Source organism: Ochlerotatus camptorhynchus, unplaced genomic scaffold, assembly GCF_037179485.1.
Source record: "Ochlerotatus camptorhynchus isolate MF236.1 unplaced genomic scaffold, CSIRO-AGI_Acam_v1.1 ptg000639l, whole genome shotgun sequence".
Taxonomy (NCBI): domain Eukaryota; kingdom Metazoa; phylum Arthropoda; class Insecta; order Diptera; family Culicidae; genus Ochlerotatus; species Ochlerotatus camptorhynchus.
The window spans coordinates 2,934,944-2,953,074 of record NW_027041118.1 but is presented as its reverse complement, the minus strand read 5'-3'; the positions used below and the strand labels follow the sequence as shown (position 1 = coordinate 2,953,074).

The 18,131-nt window shown below is 37.2% G+C and overlaps 1 protein-coding gene across 2 annotated transcripts in view; it reads left to right on the top strand.

The window, feature by feature from the left end:
* The first annotated feature begins 4,010 nt into the window (after nt 1-4,010).
* Nucleotides 4,011-18,131, top strand: part of Rx (Retinal Homeobox) — a 189,533-nt gene continuing 175,412 nt past the window's right edge. Inside the window, exons 1-2 of one of the 2 annotated variants that reach the window (XM_065237683.1) lie at nt 4,011-4,830; nt 4,929-5,018. In XM_065237683.1, coding sequence (XP_065093755.1) covers nt 4,617-4,830; nt 4,929-5,018 — 304 coding nt within the window. In that variant the 5' untranslated portion in view covers nt 4,011-4,616. Of the gene's footprint in view, nt 4,831-4,928; nt 5,043-18,131 lie in introns of both variants that reach the window. The other variant, XM_065237682.1, reaches the window with a different exon arrangement.

Sequence of the window (18,131 nt, the reverse complement as noted above, 5' to 3'; positions counted from 1 at the left end):
GGTCCTTTCACTTATAAGACCAGGACTAGCTTCACTTATAAGACCTGTAGTTGGTGGATGGAAATAGGTGGGCTTCACTTTTAAAATTGATGCCAACCGATTATCGCAGTTAGGCCCCTATGATTCTGAACGCTAGATAAAATGCTGGGCAATTTCAAAGCAACGACTTCGACGAAGCAGTGGAGTAGTCAAGGACATGTAGCAAATGCGGGCAAAATGATTCTGTGTCCGTTTCCACTGCGCGGGCGCTGACGGGCTCCATTAAGAAGAAGGTTCAAGATTTCGTTCGAGCTGGAGAAATGTAACCATCTAATGCTGTAACTTTGAAGTTTTAATAAAAGTACTGCACACTTAGAAATAACTACTTTTACACGAGATGTATTCCATATTGGACGTAAATCATAGAACGTAAACAAACATTTCATGTGAAATTAAGTGTTCTCAAACCGAAACATCAGCTAGTCGAGTGATTGAATTCATTTTCACGTTTCTTTCAACTGATTCTTATGTCAAAAGGCCCGCTTACATGTGTTGATGTCAGGGAACCGAAATTTACGTGACTTTTTAGTAGTGTGTGTAAAGCATCCATTAAGGGGAAAATAACCGCCCAAAATTAAAATAATATTTTGGCACGTTTTTATTTTTCTAAACACATTGGAAAAAAATATCAAAAATCCAAGAGAATTAGTTTCTTTCTTCGATTCTTGAGAAAATTTACTTGTAAAAATAGTTTTTCTATCTCATCATGAAAAAATGTTGGACTCTCAGCAAAATCAAAATGTTGGTTTTTTGAGTCCAAATTTATGCCGTGATAAATCACAAAAAAATATTTTTGCACGTGAATTTTCTTTAAAAAATAAGAAAAAAATGTGATTTTTTTAGATTTCTGGTATCTTTTCCCAATAATTTTAGAAAAATCGAATATCAATTTTTTTTCGGAGCGGTATGCTTCCCCTTAATGGACTTTTTAATCTTATTGAATCACGAATTACAGGTCTTTTGTGCGTACCAATCAATGGCGTTTCCTTTCACCTTAAGTATACCTCGCTGGTGGACATTTAGCATAGCATGAGCCAGTGCTGGTAGTCCATAGTTGAAACAGCCAGTGGAGTACAACTTGCCCCTTGGCTACTGAGACCGGTCACAACTGGTGGCACCAATACCCATACCATATTTCAAAATTTTGATTATCATATAGATAAGCAATATGTAACAGTCATAGCAAACAATGGACAGTGGCTCAATAAATGGTACGATAGAGGAGCTTTATTAATGTATTAAGTGGGATCAGGCAATACACGGTACACACCAAAAAATTCTGAATGTTACTGGCAATGTAAACAACCATGCATGCAAACATTCATTCGACTTCCTTTTCACGTAAACTAGCAGCTTGCAAGAAATGTTGCAAACAAAAGTGGACAGTTGCATACAATATATGGAATATTGTGTGACATGTCTCATAAATTTACACGATCTGTAATCTAAACTTGCATGATATATGACGCTCCATTTATGTGCATCATAGTAACGGAAATGTACACTACTTTTTTTTAGCTGTGTACCATAAGCTTATCACTAGACAGTGCGGTTCTCACATCATCCGCCATAATTCGACGTCTTTAGGTTGGATGGGTTTTTGGATGATCTGTTAGAAACGATGGAATCATTAATAATATTTAAAGGTCCATAGATCCGGTCACCGATTAATTATCATTTAGTCTGGTAACGAAAACGGCTTCAACAAATCAGTTTTAAACAAAACTTTTTAGTTTTCGTTTTTGCAAGATCTCTTGCTCAACGTGAACTTCAAAAAACCAACAACAAGACAGCATCACGCGGTTCCGATCGGTGCTGTCGGTTTACTATTCTCTGTCTTCACATCTATCTTCTCCATCCACAACAGCGTTGAAAAAGTACACACTTAGAAATAACTAATTTTTCACGTGACGGAATCCATATTTGGTTAAAAGATGAGACGTAAACAAACATGTCATGTAATATTAAGTGCTCCGAGACTGAAAAGTTCTTTGACTATATGTTTTTAGTATTACTTCTACGTGAAGTCAACGATTTACATAGTTGAAGATGCTAATTTCAAATAACAGACTGTAGTGGTAATTTTTATACGATAGATGGAGTAGATGAAAGCATAGAGTTGATAGTTCCGTTAGAGTACGGCAGTGTGAAGATTGTATATAGATATTAGACATGCGAGCTAGGACAACTTTTAAGGAAGGTACAAATCGGGTTTTTGCCAGTGGTGGCGGGGGAGGGGACACCCTTCACCATCCCTCTCCAAAGGGGGAGTTTGGTAAAGAGAGATGAAAAAACCGATTTGTACCTTCCTTAAAAGTTGTCCTAGCTCGCTTGTCTAATATCTATATACAATCTTCACACTGCCGTACTCTAACGGAACTATCAACTCTATGCTTTCATCTACTCCATCTATCGTATAAAAATTACCACTACAGTCTGTTATTTGAAATTAGCATCTTCAACTAACTGAAAAGCTCGTTGCTCGACGAAAAGTACTTTTGATTGAGCTATATTTCGCGTCTGTTATGACTCAAAAATTTGTAGCCGGTCGATCCGTCTTAAAACGCGTTAATTAAATTTCCTAGAAAGGATTTACGGATCAGGCAAGTCGGCTTTCAAAAAGCGTCCAAAAGGGAAAACCCTATTATATCAATAAAATTATTATTTATTTTTTTTTTTATTTATATCAAAAATATGTTTGATTTATTGTATTTTGTTTTCCTTTAGCTTAAGTTTGATTTGCTTCATGTTTAGTGGAAACTAATCGGACTCCTTTTGATTTTGCTGAAGGAGAATCTGAATTAGTTTCTGGATTTAATGTTGAATATAGAAGAGGGAAATTGGCATTAATTTGTTTAAGCTGAATATTCAAGTATTTTATTTATGAGAATGTTATTTAGAGTATTTTTTAGGTAGAGATATTTATAAAATTCTCTCAGAGCACCTAAATTCACACGTTTTTTTTACAGCGAAAAGCAGGGAGTGAAATCTGGCACAAGTACACAGATCTAAAGAAAGAGGTACATCTTGTTGCTATCTACATGCCATTTAGATGTGTCACACCCTTCGGTTCCGGTAGGCAATAGGAATGCAATGAACACATTTCCATGAACTTAATTTTGGTTTTAAGCGCAAAAAACTGCTTTTGAATTTTTGAAAATTAATGGCGTTTCCTTTCTTCTTAAGTATACCTCGCTGTTGGACATCTGATGGAAGTTACTAAAGAAGACGAAGCTGCATGCATTAAGAAATAATACCTGTCACAGTGTCACACCATGATATTTTAATAATACCCTGTGTGACTTATGAATTTGTGGAAGCCTACTGAGAAGAAACATGCCAACGAATGTTGTTGCATATTCTACTTATTGAAAATTTTAAATATAAATCATCGAATTAAATCTAAACAAAATCACCATCAAATTTCCACGACAAGATGGGCTATTAACTAACCAACGAGACCTGCCCTACCCTACTAGTCGAACGCCGGAACACGAAATAAAAAAAAATCTACTTGGCATTTCGGCTCAATCACTTCCATGCTCTCAACCAAGATGGCACCACTGACGATTCGCCTCCCAACCATGCCCAACAATCAACTTCTTTCAGCCATGTTTCAAATCAAAGCCTCGCTCACGGAAACTCTCATTCATGCACAATAATTATCATCCTCTATGCTATGCTTCAACATACCAACATCGATATGCTCTCCACCAACTCACACTGCCATCGGTGAGTGCCATCCAAAATAATCAACTCAAGTCGGAATTTTCTCTCGCCGTGGTGTGCTAGTATTGTTTCACTCCATCGAACACACGCAGCCAGAGCAGGAGAGCGGAACCTACTAGAGCAGCGTGTGATTTGACCCAACGAGCCTGAACTCAGATTCGAACCGCCCCATCTCCGCCGGGTGGAAGCGTGCCTAGGCCAAAGCATACCCAAGGATATGCTAGATGTTGATTTACCTTTCGTGCGTCAAGTTGTGTGCTCGTCGTTCCCAGCTCAGACGTGTACCGTCGTTCGTTCATTCGTTAGATCTTTCGTCGTAACGTGGCTTTTTTTTTACAGTGTCTATTCTTAACGGTGTGTGTACTTTTTGGAATGGTCCTGAGCGGAGGATTGCACTAATGGTGAATGCAGCAGCAGCAGTAATAGCGCGCGCGAGTGCTTTAGAGTTCTGAAGGGAAAAAAAAACAGACGGGTGGAAAATCGCGTGTGCTTTTCGTGATCATTGCGTGACTACTGTTGGATTTCTGGTTTCGGTTCAATGAGTACTGAAGAAAACTGTGAAGTTATGTGTTTGTGATTCGATCGAAGAAATTATCCAGATATAAATTAAAATTCGTGTGTAATAAAAACAAAGCGTTACAAGAATCGCAGTGAAAGTGAAAGTAAGTGCGAGCGGAAAGTGTCTTGAAACCGTGTTTTGTGTTCAAGTCCCTAATGGATCCTGTCGAACGGCATTTACTGAAGTCAAGTGTTTCAAGTGTGTGCAAGCGAGGAGAAGAGTCGTAAATTTTTCCCACTAAAACGAAATCGTAAGTGTTGTGATCAACACACACTGTCCAGATCGTACCATGGACGTCAAGTCACTGTCGGACGTGCAGAAGCAGATCTTTCAGAACTTGGTCGAGAAGCTGATTGCGCGAAACAAATTTCCACCCAACGAGGCGGAAGATGTTCAGAAGATGCTAGAGAATGTGCGTGATGCGAAGAATTTCCACAAAATTATGGAAAAGTTGAAAGAGTGCGGCCAACTGGACCTGGATATCGAGGAAAACTTCCGGGAAGGTACGGAGTAGCGTTTGCTTGCGTTGTTTGCTTGAAATTGTGTCTTGCGATTCGGCGATTCTAATTCATGGTGTAACTCCTTTTTGTGTCGTTTGCAGAGAATGGATTTTTCCTCAAAGATACCGCGAAAAAGTTTGGACCCGGCGGCCAAACGCTCACCCCGCGGCACACCATCGACGCAATACTAGGTTTGAATCATTGTGAAAATGGAGGTAGGATACTAATGACACCTGCTGCTGCTATTTTTTCGGGTGGCTTTCTCTAGTTGGACGTTGCACTAATCTGCGTTTTGGGTGCTTGCTTTAACGTTTGAATTTTGCTTTGTTTCAAAGGAAAACTTGCTGCTAGAACTTAACAAAGGAGGTGGTTAATCATGAGACTTACGTGTAAAGGAATGGTTACCATACCATAGTGGGTTGGATAATGGAGATAAAGGTGGTTCCATATGGTTTGTCATGAACAACTGTGCACACCTATGTGTTCCGACCCAATATCAAAACTAAAAAACAAAAGTACTGCTCGCTTAATATTAAAAAACTACTGCTTCATACTGCACAATTAACAAGTTAGTTATTGATGTATCCAAATTTAAAAGTTTATTTGATATTCCAAATATTCACGATTTGTATAGATTTTCTTTTCCTTTCTGGCAAGAAGTAAAAGAATTCGATGCTATTTGTTGAAATCTTCTGACATGTACAATAGTCGAATAGTTGAACCGTCGAATAAAAAATAACTCGTTTTGAATTATTAAAGACTGTGTAGCTGTTTCAATACAATATTAAACGATACAGTCGATCCTCTACCAGTAGTATTTTCAATCAGTGGTGTAAGTGGTCACCGTAGCCAACGCATTTTCTGTAATAATCGACTGCCTTTGCTCCGACACTAGCAAATCAAGCTATCAAAGTACAGTACCAAACTAAAATGTCATATGACCGACGACGGTCACGTATTTATGAATTTTAGTTTTTTTTTTATATAATAAGAGCTGCTAATGTTGTTTTTGTGTAAATCACACATTGTCATATGATAGTTATTTGATAATGTTCTGTTTGCACGAATGCTATTCTACCGTTTGTGTTGCGTGAGAGAAACGACGGCAGAGCATGAGTGTACGAATTCAAACAGACTGTCGCGCACGACAACGGAGTGAGTGTAGTAAAAATTGGAAACCGTTTCAACCACTGTTTGCAATATTTGTAGGCCACCCTCCAGTCTATTCCACAATCCTAAAATATGAACCCATACAAAAAAGGCAAAGATTGATAAAGGTTTAGAGGTTGAGCAAATGGTTTGAAGTTTGCATGGAGATTACTACTTCTTCTACTTCTTCTTCTAAATTCCTTTACTCCGTTGATCTCTGTTTCGCATTCGACTGCCAATCACCGACGTACATCGATTGCCATCCATTGAATAGCCAGGGAGGCAGATTTCACCCCTGGGTAGATATCGCACCCAGCAGCCACATGGGCCGGGACCAACGGCTTTATTTCTCTTCAGAAAAATCCCAATTACCTTGCCTGAGATTGAACCCATACCCACTGGAGTGAGAAGCAGTCACGTTTACCACTAAACCACCAGCGCCTGCTTCAATAACTACACCGAAAAAAGTTTTCATGTAGCTTCCATTGGAATCGCAAATGATTTTCATCCATAAACAAAATTAATGGAATTTATCTGAATTTCACATAACATAACATGAGATCACATTAATTTTATATGATTTTTCATATGAATTTAATCGGCCTCATAATATTCATGTGATTTTGTGGTGAGATTTTAAGCTATGTGATCACATGAAAGCTTAGGGAAATTCACATGGTTTTCATCAATTAGATAGGTCGATCTTTGTTTCAAGTTGCCAGAATGCCGTCAAAATTAGATATTTGGTTTCCATGACAAACAAGTCTGTCGTTGCTGTGATTAAGTTGGTGTTGTTGTCAGGTATTAATTTAGCTTGTTTTGAATTTTTCCTCACATTAATATCTTTATTGAATTTCTATTAGACTGACCGTAACAAATACAGACTTGTTGATCATTTTCATATCAGCCACATACAGGAACCCCCTGGATAGCACGGAGGGTGGTGCTGTTTACCAGCCACAATTTATCGGCTCCCCTTCATCCAATTGAGCTGATTTTGTTTGTGTGGTTAGGGTCAACCATGAGCTTGCCATCTAGTGGTGTAGCCTAATTTTTACACGTCCAACAACTTTGAAAACATAATTTAGAGCCATATCTATATTCAAATCGATTCCAAAATGCATATTAGTGGAGAATTGTTGAACATGTAGATTGAGGTTAGGGTGACGCCACTGTTATCACCTACAGCTCAATTGGTTGGAAGACAGCCGAGAAATTGGGGTTGGCACACCCCACCGTGTTATTCGAGGGTTTCCTGTGTTATATTTATTCCACATTTGAGCAGCTAAAATTAAAGTAAGGGCGATATTTTATAAATTTAAAGTTTTTCCATACACACATTGAGTCATAACAGACGCGAAATTCAGCTCAATCAACCGTACTTTTCGACGAGTAACGAATTTTTCAGTCTCGGTGCACTTTATTTTACGCGAAATGATTGTTTATGTCTACTGTTTTATGTCAAAGATAGATTCCGTCACTGTAAATTTAGTTATTTCTAAGTGTGTAGCTATTCTTTATACAAACTTCAAACAATTTGCGCGACTTTTATAACTTCATCAATTTTAACCATTTTTGACGTAGGATTACGTCTTTCGGCAACATACTGGGGGTGCAATATCAAAAAACTAAAATCGACCGTGTTACGAAAAGTGGTTAGGTTTTGACCACTTATGACACTGTCAATAGCGGATGGATTTAAATTCTAAATAAGCCAAACGATTGGAAATTTTTCTACAAATCTGCTTAAATGAACAATTTATCAATTTTCAAAAGGTGACTATTGAAAATTACACAAATGTTCAATTGTTGCAATGGTGATCAAAATTATCACCGATTGCCTGCAAAAAGCGCTTTCCCTAACACAGATTTCAAAATCAAATTCCATCCGCTCTCGTCGAAAGGTCTTCTTCTCCTTCGCATTTCAAGCTTATTGCGTATCGCATATTGCGTGCTCTCAACTTAGTGTTCTAGGTGCACTTCTACCGTTATTAATTGAGAGCTTTCGAGGCCTGTACCATTGCTGCATTAGTATAATTGTGTGGCAAGTACAATCATACTCTATGCCCAGGGAAGTCGGGAAGTTTTCCAACCCGAAAAATTCCTAGACCGGACCGGGAATCGAACCCAGCCACCTCCAGCATGGTCTTGCTTTGTAGTTGTGCCTTTAAATTCCGTTATAATTGCTTATCTTTTGACAGATACGCGTATTTCGTCTACTACTTGCAGACTTCTTCAGTGCCAAGTACTCAACACCACTGAGTACTGGGCACTGACGAAGTCTGCAAGTAGCAGACGAAATACGCGTATCTGTCAAAATATAAGCAATTATAACGGAATTTAAAGGAAATAAACCAACCCACTCAAAGCTCTTCATAAAGGGATTCTGTTAAGAGGTTCGGCAAATTTAAAGGATTCTCCAATCAATGTTTGCTTTATTTATTATCTATTGAATAAACCAACAATTCCGTGCATTTTGTGCACGAAAATACGTAATTTTATCATCAGAAAACCGAGGCTTTTCCGTGATGGGAAAAAGTGTTTTCCCTAACACAGTCGCCGAATATTGATACCGAGCACGTAATCGTACGTAAGATCTACGGCCGTGTCTTGGATACAACCTCTTACTTAGTTTTTGCACATGCCCACATTTTGGAGATATGAATCAAACTTGAGTATGGCATATAAGATTGCGTTTTTTTTTTCAAAATCAAGCGCCCTAATGTTCAATTTTAAATGTATTGGTTTTTTATCATTTACAGAGCATAAGCTGTTTGTGAAAGATTTTTTTCGCCTATGATTATTTTGATTTAAAATGTTAAGACTGTCAGTCGCCATGAGTCACAGTGGTACGAAATGCCAAAATGAGGAACTTGTTTCCTAAATCCCGACCTTCCCATTGTAGTCATACAGAAAGGCTAGTAGAAGGTCACTTTTAAGTGGCTAAGTTACTATTTTCAAGTCAGTCACTAAAAAGTTTTTTTTTATACCAAAAAGTTACCTCTTAAAATGTGGTCAATAAAGAAATTTTTTCACTGAAAATCGGCGTGCAAAATCTGACCAGAATAGTTGCGAGCGGACGGTATTTTGGTATATATTTTGACCGAATTTTGCTTAACTTGTGAACTATGTGTATATTTCATCTATGTACTTTGCTCTAACCACCTATGTATGCAAACTGATTTGTGCATTTTAGAGGTGATCCGCTTAACTTATCGACTTAATTGTCCTTAGTCGGAGATAGACAGCCGAAGTCCTGAGGGGATTTTTAACAATGGGGTCGAACTCGTGCAATGGGACTCACAGTTTCCCGTGTGAAGAGTTTTCCTAAATCGGGATCATAATTATTTTGTAAATAAGCATGGAATCTTAAAAAAAAATTCGAAGTCTCTTAATTTTAAAAGCGATTTACCCAATCCTGAATCTTGACTTTATATGCCCAGAATTTGAGCAAATTTTTAATATATAAATTGCTACGTAGATTATTTCTACATTTCTAGAAGATAACTCTTCACTGAACATTTTTGGCTTTTTTGAGGATTTCCTTAGAATCATCCCAAGATTTCTTCATATTTGATTTCCCCTTGATTCCTCTGAATAATGTTAGCATTCCATTGATTTTTTTTATCTAAGAGTCTTCAAAATTTTAAGTACACCACTTTTGAAATCCCCTCCTGGTTCTTAGAATTCAATCAACAATTATCTTAGTAGTCCTAATAATTCTCGCGAGGTTTTCCTTGACAGAAATTTATCTTTCGAATATAGCTAAGAATGTATTTGGAGTTCAGTTCGGATTTGTCTTAGAACTTCTCTTGCAATTTTACTTAGCATTCATTCTCAAATCACCTTCCTGGAATGCCATTTAAATTCCGTATACATTCTTTTAAAAATGTATCAATATATCTCACTGAAATGTTTTGCATAATATCTTCCCAATTCCAAAATCTTATACTGCATCTTATCAAATACTGCATTATTTAGAGTAAAAAGTTGTTTTTTTCCCTTGATTTGTTTTCCGTTTATGTTGTTTTCCGAACTGAGTACTCGCTATCGCCACCAGGGGGCATCCCCCACCTTAAGGTCCGTGGATAAACCCCTTAATTTCCCGTCCGAAGGAAGGCGTGATCAAAGATTTTATTCCTCAGAAAATCCAGGCGGCGCCTACTGGAATTGAACCAGGGCCTTTGAGGTGGGAGGCAATCACGCTTACCACTACACCACCGCCGCTGCTTAGGGTAAAAAGCTATGCAAACTAACAATTAATGCTTCAAGTAAGAATATTGATATAATAATGCGATAAAACTTGTGATGTTACTTGGGGTAATTTACCTGATTTAGCTGTTCTGAATTCTTAAATGGAGTGGCCCGTTGTCTTTAAAACCATTTTAGATTATTCAATTTAATGTTGTGTCCATTGCCTATGATCTCAATACATCACACATTTTCTATGGTTTCGATAAAAAAAACTCTGGCTCTAATATCCTGGCTTTTTAATTTCATCATTTTAAAAGTTTTCCCAGCCTAAGATATTGATAATTGGTCTAGGACACTTTTCAAGCTCAATAATTTTTTTCGTAGACACAAATTGGTCCAATCATTCAAAAATAATGTAGCAGAATCTTGAGTTCTTTTCGAACTCCTTAAAACTGTATTTTTGCAAGTCCGGAATCAAAAAAAATCCCAGCCCAGATTTTATAGAAAGCTTTTTTGTCCAAAATCATGAGTATATAATTTTGTCTAGGTCTGTGAACTTACATTGTTACATATCGAAAATTATTCTTGGCTTTATCAATTTCTTTGTTTAAGAGATCGTGAATTTTTTGAGTCCCGGAATTATAAACAAAATTCAACCTATTCTAAAATCTAACAAGGTTTTGCAAAATCAAAATTTAAATCATAAACACATATGAAATTTTCTATGTCCATGATCTTTCCAAGTGGGTGAATTTTCCTCGTTCCAGAACTAAGTAAATATTTTAAGAGCCTACTTCCAGAGTTATAAACATTTGTCATAATAATGTTCGATCTTTCACTTCCCGAAATTCATTATAATAACTGGAGTCTACATATTGAAATGTGAAACCGGCTACCTATCGTGCAAAATAAATGATTATTTCGATACCATAAATGCTCCACGAAAGGTATTGCAACAAATTAATTTAATTCTTTTTGCTATTTTACACAAAATGACGCGAGCTTTTTGAAATCTGAAATGATGCGTCGAAAAAACTGCATTTGAATTTTTCGAAAATGCATCAAAGTAAATTGAACCTTAAGTACTTTACGTTTTTGCTACAATCCGGTCAATTTACTCTGAAATTACAATTCTATTCAATTTCTGAACCAATCGCTTTTAGACATCTCAACCGCAAAAAGCAACTTGGGCGATAACTTTGTCCAGCTTCTTTGTTGATTTTTATTTATTTACAGACGCACGATTAAAATACCTATGCAAAAATAAAGGTTTTATTTTGCTCTTCGTATAATAGGTTGGACAAGATTTCCTCTTCCATGAAGCACGCAGCATGCTCATCAACATTCAAACATTGAAGGCACGTCGTATTTGCAATGTTTTATTTTGTGAACGATATAGTATCGCATCGGATTGACTCAGTAGAACTGTTATCAAAGCTTAATTTTTACATACCTTCTCGGCCACTGCGAACTCGAAATATACCCAGACAACCAGAAGTCGTATAACAATGTACAGACAGTATCGTAAATTGCTACAGTTTAAGTCAAAATCGCATATTAGAATGGTATACCTCGCATTATGTTTAAGTTAAATCGTGTAGAATGCAAATTTCCGACTTATATGCGATGACTCATTTTTCCGTCGTACTGTATCGCAAATTTAATCGGATTACATCGTAAGACTTTTCAAAATGGATTTGTTATTACAGATCAAATCGCATATGATGTTAACTCAACTCGTTTAAAATTAAACGAAAATATGCACGTATATGGTCTCAACTTTTGTACGTATAAGCCATTTCTTTGCATTCTATACGACTTGTTTGTTTGTATATATGTTTGTATATCACGAAAACAACTTTGAATATACGTGCATTCTGGTTGTCTGGGTATTTACTACAAATCACTAGCATAGCATAGCATAGCATAGCATAAGCGATTGCCCAAATCGTGGGGGGCTATATAATGGTCAACCAATACATTTTGCAGAAAATATCGTGTGTTGCCGTGAAAAAACACTTAGGACTAGTGGTTTTCCCCACACATGAAAATCTGAAAATCAAGCATCACATTATACACCTGGCCACATCCTTACAATCGTAGGGGATAGGAAGGAAAATTAGTTCAACATCTACTTAAGAAGGTGCAGGGAACCCATACTACCTTCATAAATGCCACGGGAGGGAACATTTGTGTTACTAGGAAATTGAATATATTTAGAAATCTCTATTCGGCAATATAAAGTAAAGATTATGTGAACATGTAAATACAATTAAATGAATACAAACAGAAAGATCTCACCAAAATTTTATACTATAAGCATGTCTTCCAAGTTTTCGAAGCTGTTTCATGCATCATCTTTATCACTTCTCTCCAGCACGCGTTTTCCTCACACCGAAGCATTGAGACCCTTCATCACTCTTTCGTTACTGTATTGGAAGCAAACCGCTGGATTCACAGAAGAATTCGCAGGCCCTAAAGTGTGTGGAGTACATCCGATCACCTACATCATCATAGAACGATTAGAAAATCCAACACTTCCGACGCAGGCATCGATCGCTTCAATATGCTACAAATTTCTGGTCCGGGAGTCATATAGTTACTACAAATCACTATCGCACTGCCAAATTTGGTCCACTAAATCAAATTATGACTGCTTACAATAATTTAGATCCGGATATGTTCCAGGTACCCCAGGTACCCCCGGGGAAGTGGCCACATTCTTCTTGAAATAACACCCTCATGTGATACATAAAACTACATCAGAGTTCAAAAATAAGATATGGTGGCCATATTACGTACTCAGTACCCCCGGAGAAGTGAAACTTGAACCTACATCCTCATGTGACACATCAAACTACATGACAATTCATAAATATGAACATTGGTGGCTATATTAAGCTCTCAGGACCATGGTGGCCAAATATACTCCGAGTGCTCCCGGGGAGTTTCACAAATTTCCCGAAATTTTTCTAAGACTAAAGGGTCTCTCGGAACTTTCCTGAAATTTTCTTCAGAACTACTATGAAGGTCTCCTCAGAACTACTCTGAAGTCCTCTTCAGAACTACTCTAAAACTCTCCAGATAACTACTCTGAAGCTCTCCACAGAAATGCTCTGAATTTATCCTCAGAACTACTGTGAAATTCTATTCTGAATTTCTACTCTACTAAGTTCTGCTCAGAACTAAGTAGGGCAAATGACGTCTTCGGCAATACCTTATTCTCGTATCGTCAGGAGGGTAAACAACGTCCATGAGAGCTCAATTTTGGCATATGGATACTTTGTGTTTCAGAGCATCTATTGGCCAAATTTGAATGCTCTACACAGTTCGAAAAAATAGTGTAAATTTCTGTCACTATGATGCACATAAATGGAGCGTCACATATCATACAAATTCATATTATAGATCGTGTAAATTTATGAGTCATTTAATGAAATATTCTAAATATTGTATGCAACCATTCATCTTTGTAAACAATATTTCTTGCAAGTTGCTAGTTTACGGGAAAAGGAAGTGTACATGCTTCAATTTTAGCATGCATGGATATTTACATCACCATTAAAATTCATTATTTTTTGGTGTGTAGGACTTTGTTTACCCCCTGACGATAATAGGTAGTGCCGAAGCCGACATTTCCCCTATTAGTATTATTTTAAAATCCTGAATTTGAAAAAAAAAATGTTCAGATTAAAAATTTGTGCATACTTTCCACATTCAAGAATGGTATAAATTGAAGTTATGGACCAGTTCCCCGAAACACCAGGAACACCAGCTTTCTGCAGTCCCAGTTTTTTACTGGCCCATGTTACTAGAGCTTCCATTCCGGGATGTCCCGGGATGTCCCGGGATGAAAATTCCAGGATTGTGACATTTATAAATCCCGGGATCGGGTGTATGATGTTTGGCGGGATCGCGTGTGTGAAATTTGGCTGACAAACATTATATCACGTCACATTAGGGGACTTCTTAGATGTCAAGAGACATTCATTTGATTTCAGAGAACTTCATAGAAGTTTTTGGAACTTCGTAAAAGTTCAGGGTCCATCATAGATCTTCTGGATACTTCGTAAAATGTTAAACAACTCCGTGAACGATGATTACGGAACATCGCATGAATTATTTGAAAGTTCAGCAAGCTGGGCAGAAATTCAGTTGTACCTATCGAAAAATTGAGCTATGGAAAAATCTTTGAAGTACTGGGAACTTCGAAGAAGTTGATGGAACATCGCAGGATTTGTGCATATTTTCGGAACTTTATATAGGCTTTAAGTTCATGGAACTAAGTTTATGTTCAAGAAACTTCTTGAAATTACAGGAATCTTCGTATAACTGATATTCACGGATTTTCGATGATATATCTGGATATTATTCAAGACTTTCCAACTAAATCAAGTAATGTTCTGAAGATCTGCAAGTGTTCACAAATTCAAAGGACGTCTTTTAGACATCCTTCCCAGACGGAAGATTGATTAGAGAGTATTTAAGGGATATACAGCTGGTCGGAGATTTAAAGACCTCTGGATATTTTTTCAAGACTTCAGATTGATCAAGTATTATTGTGAAGATATTCTCCCAAAACTGAACGTGGATCAGGAAGTATTTAAAAGATCCCAGCTAATCGAATATTTCAGTGAAGTCCTGTGAACAGTCTTGTAAGCGGTCACCATAGTCGACATATTTTCTGTGATAATCGACTGCCTTTGCTTCCGACACTTGCTAAACAAGCTATTAAATTACAGTTCCAAACTAAAATGTCATATGACATGTTCTGTCAGAAGACACTGTTGCCCAAGACCGTCACGAATGTATGCATTTAAATTTTTCCCATAATAAGAGCTACTGATGTTGTGCTTGTGTGAATTCTGAAACTAGCAAGCAACGATGACCTAGTAATAACATTTTTGATCAGAAATGGTTTAGTTTACACCAAATTGAGGAATTAGAATGAAATCACAAATGTCATATGATAGTTATTTGTGTTGTGTAAGAGAGACGACGGTAGAGCATGAGAGTATGAATACAAACAGACTGTCGCGCCTGTGAATATTCAATTGGATCAAGTTTTATTCTGAAATATCCGATTTTGGTTACATTAATCATATTCAACATATTCAGGAAGAAGCTTAAAATATGAAGTCAAAAACTTCATTTAGGGGTAAGAGGGGCATAGTGAATAGATGGGGCATAGTGAGCAAATTAGTTGGTGTTAGGATCAATATCATAATGATATTGAACCTACTACCAGTTGATTTGTTTCATGCAGCTAGAGATCCAGGGTCAAACTGCGGGATGCTCACTATGCCCCTTCCCCTATTTAACAAAAATCTTCATATGCCAGCTAAAAATTAAAAAAAAAAACCCATCGGAAGCCTACTTCTGCTTCCGCATGTCTTGAAACAACTTCACATATCATGAGATGTCTTCAAAATGTCTGCATGAAAAAAAAAAATACCTTCACAGAAAAATTAAATGTCTTCAAAATGAAGATATATTTTTAAATCTGGTCTCCCTAGTATTGAAGAAATCTTCTTTTTTTTTTAATCTTTCTTCGAAGGAGATGAAACATACGAATATTAAAACAATTTACTATCTTTATTCACTTCCCGGGATCCTGGAATTTCCCGGGATATAAAATAAATATTTACCGAATCCCGGGATGGTGGAAACCACCGGGAAATGGAAGCTCTAACGGAAACTTTATTTCTGGAGAAGGCTGGTCTGTATTTATTCAAAATATTACGCATGCGTCATTGACAATATTTTATAAATTCTCTTCAATTTTGAGAGTCTAACTTGACGGTATCCATTCAAGCTAGAGCTAGAAGTAGAGCGTACAGCTTTTGTAAACAACAATGATTTCTTTCGATGATGCCTTGAAAGTCAAGGCTCGCCCAAGCAAATCAACATCACCATCAGGTAGCGTAAGACCTCCCCTACCCGACGGTAGTGAATTCCTTGGAATCATCGAGAGAAATCATTGATTACAAAAGCTGTTACGTCCTAATTTCAGCTCTATCTTGCATTGCTTCATGGACCGCATTCACTTTATTCTTCTCAGTCTCTCCCAAGAAGTTCTGGAATTGAATTAATTTTCCCTTCCATCGTCAGCATCGCTAGAATTAATCCTCCTACTTCGACTATCCTTCGGAATTTCCTGGTGGTTCTAGGTTAAACAACCAATTAATTTTTCACTGTTTGTCTCGATGCAAATCTATTTTTTAGCTTAATTCGTAAACACCGATAATTATAATGATAATCCACCTTTATGAAATATTTTGTTGTGACATGAATAAACAAACGCTACGGAAGTTTATGATTATTTTGAAAACAGTTTTATGAAGGGATAGAGTGCTACATTAATCTCATTTTAAAAGCCAGACACTTTTTGACTTTATCGTCAGACTTTAAAAGGTTTTAAAAACAGCAAAATGCTGAACTACTAGCCCAGAATTTTTTTTGCAATATTAAATTCTGTATTTTAGCTAAAAATCTCGATTACTTTTTCAAAGCGACGTATCAGCTTTTGTAAACAATGCATTTGATCGTCAATTTGGCGTAACTGGTAGCTCGTACACGCATGCCTACACTATCATCAGACAGGGGAAGTTTTCCCCTAACTGATAGTGGTGTTAGTATGCGTGCACGAGCTACCAGTTACGCCAAATTGGCGATCAAATGCATTGTTTACAAAAGCTGATACGTTCCTTCGAAAAAGTAATCGAGAAATATTGTTTATTGCCGTTATAAAACCACGATTAAACAGAGTGAAAGCCAAAAGGCTGTTGGTTTGTTACTTGGGTGTATTGTGTTATTTGGTATTTATTTGAAATTTTACAAAATATATCGATTGCTGAATAATATCAAAGCAAGGTTTTATACCAGAAGCATTCCAAAATAAGGTATCAAATCACATTACGATATTCATATGTTATCGGAAAGTTATCGGTTCCTGCTCGGGATCAGCTGCTTGATCATGAATAAAATGCACAAAATATGTCAAATATGTCATAAGATTATCATTCTCTTAAATAAGTAATAATTATTTCGTTTCATGTTTGGCTAGAAAAAGATCTTCTGCAAAGATGTAGATGCTTAAATTTGCTACAAGAAATGCTAGCGATAAGAAATACGGGGAAAAAACCTTAAAAGTAATGATCAACAAGTTTGGTTTTCCCATAGTAATTTCCTTGTTAATTTCGAACGGTCATTTTCTAATCAAATGAGTTCAAACTGTGAGAGGCTAATCAAATCCCGATGTGAAACCGTTTGAGTGCGAACATTGTGCATCAGTCTTTTCTACATATTCCTACCAGATAACCATCGAGAGTAGCTTTTTTGACACTCATACTCATCGATGCAACACGATGAACGTTCCCTTTTGTTCCCCTGTGCAGCACTTACCGCTTAACACCAGGGAAGGGGTGCGATATCTGTGCATGAATGGGCTAATTGTTGCGAAAGGGGCATCACATTATCATCACCATCATCGACGACGTTCGTGGCAGCAACAGCAGCAGCAGCTGTTTTCTCAGATTGGCAGATTCTATTCAGGCTGCTGTCCAAATGCTTTCAAACGAGAGCGGGAGATTGTCTTCTTCAGATAGCAGCATACTGATACGTTCGATTCTCGCTTGCCTTCGATTGGAACGAAGCAATTCCGGTGGGAGATTCCTTTTGGGCTTTTGGTCGTTGTAACGAGCCAACAATGCCCGACCGAAGCTCTCCAGTCAATCATCCTTCTCTCGCTTGGCATACGTTGGCATAATTAAATTTACATTCCTTTTCACCAGATTAACTCCATTAAGACCGATCAGTGCTTCTTAATCCCGACGCACTCTCACAGAATGAAGCTTGAAGTTGCTTTGGCGAGGAAGGGAAAGAAGGGGGGGGGGGAGCGGAAAATGTTTTTATTGACTGCTAATGAAAATCTTCCACCCGATCAAAACGCGTTTTTTTCA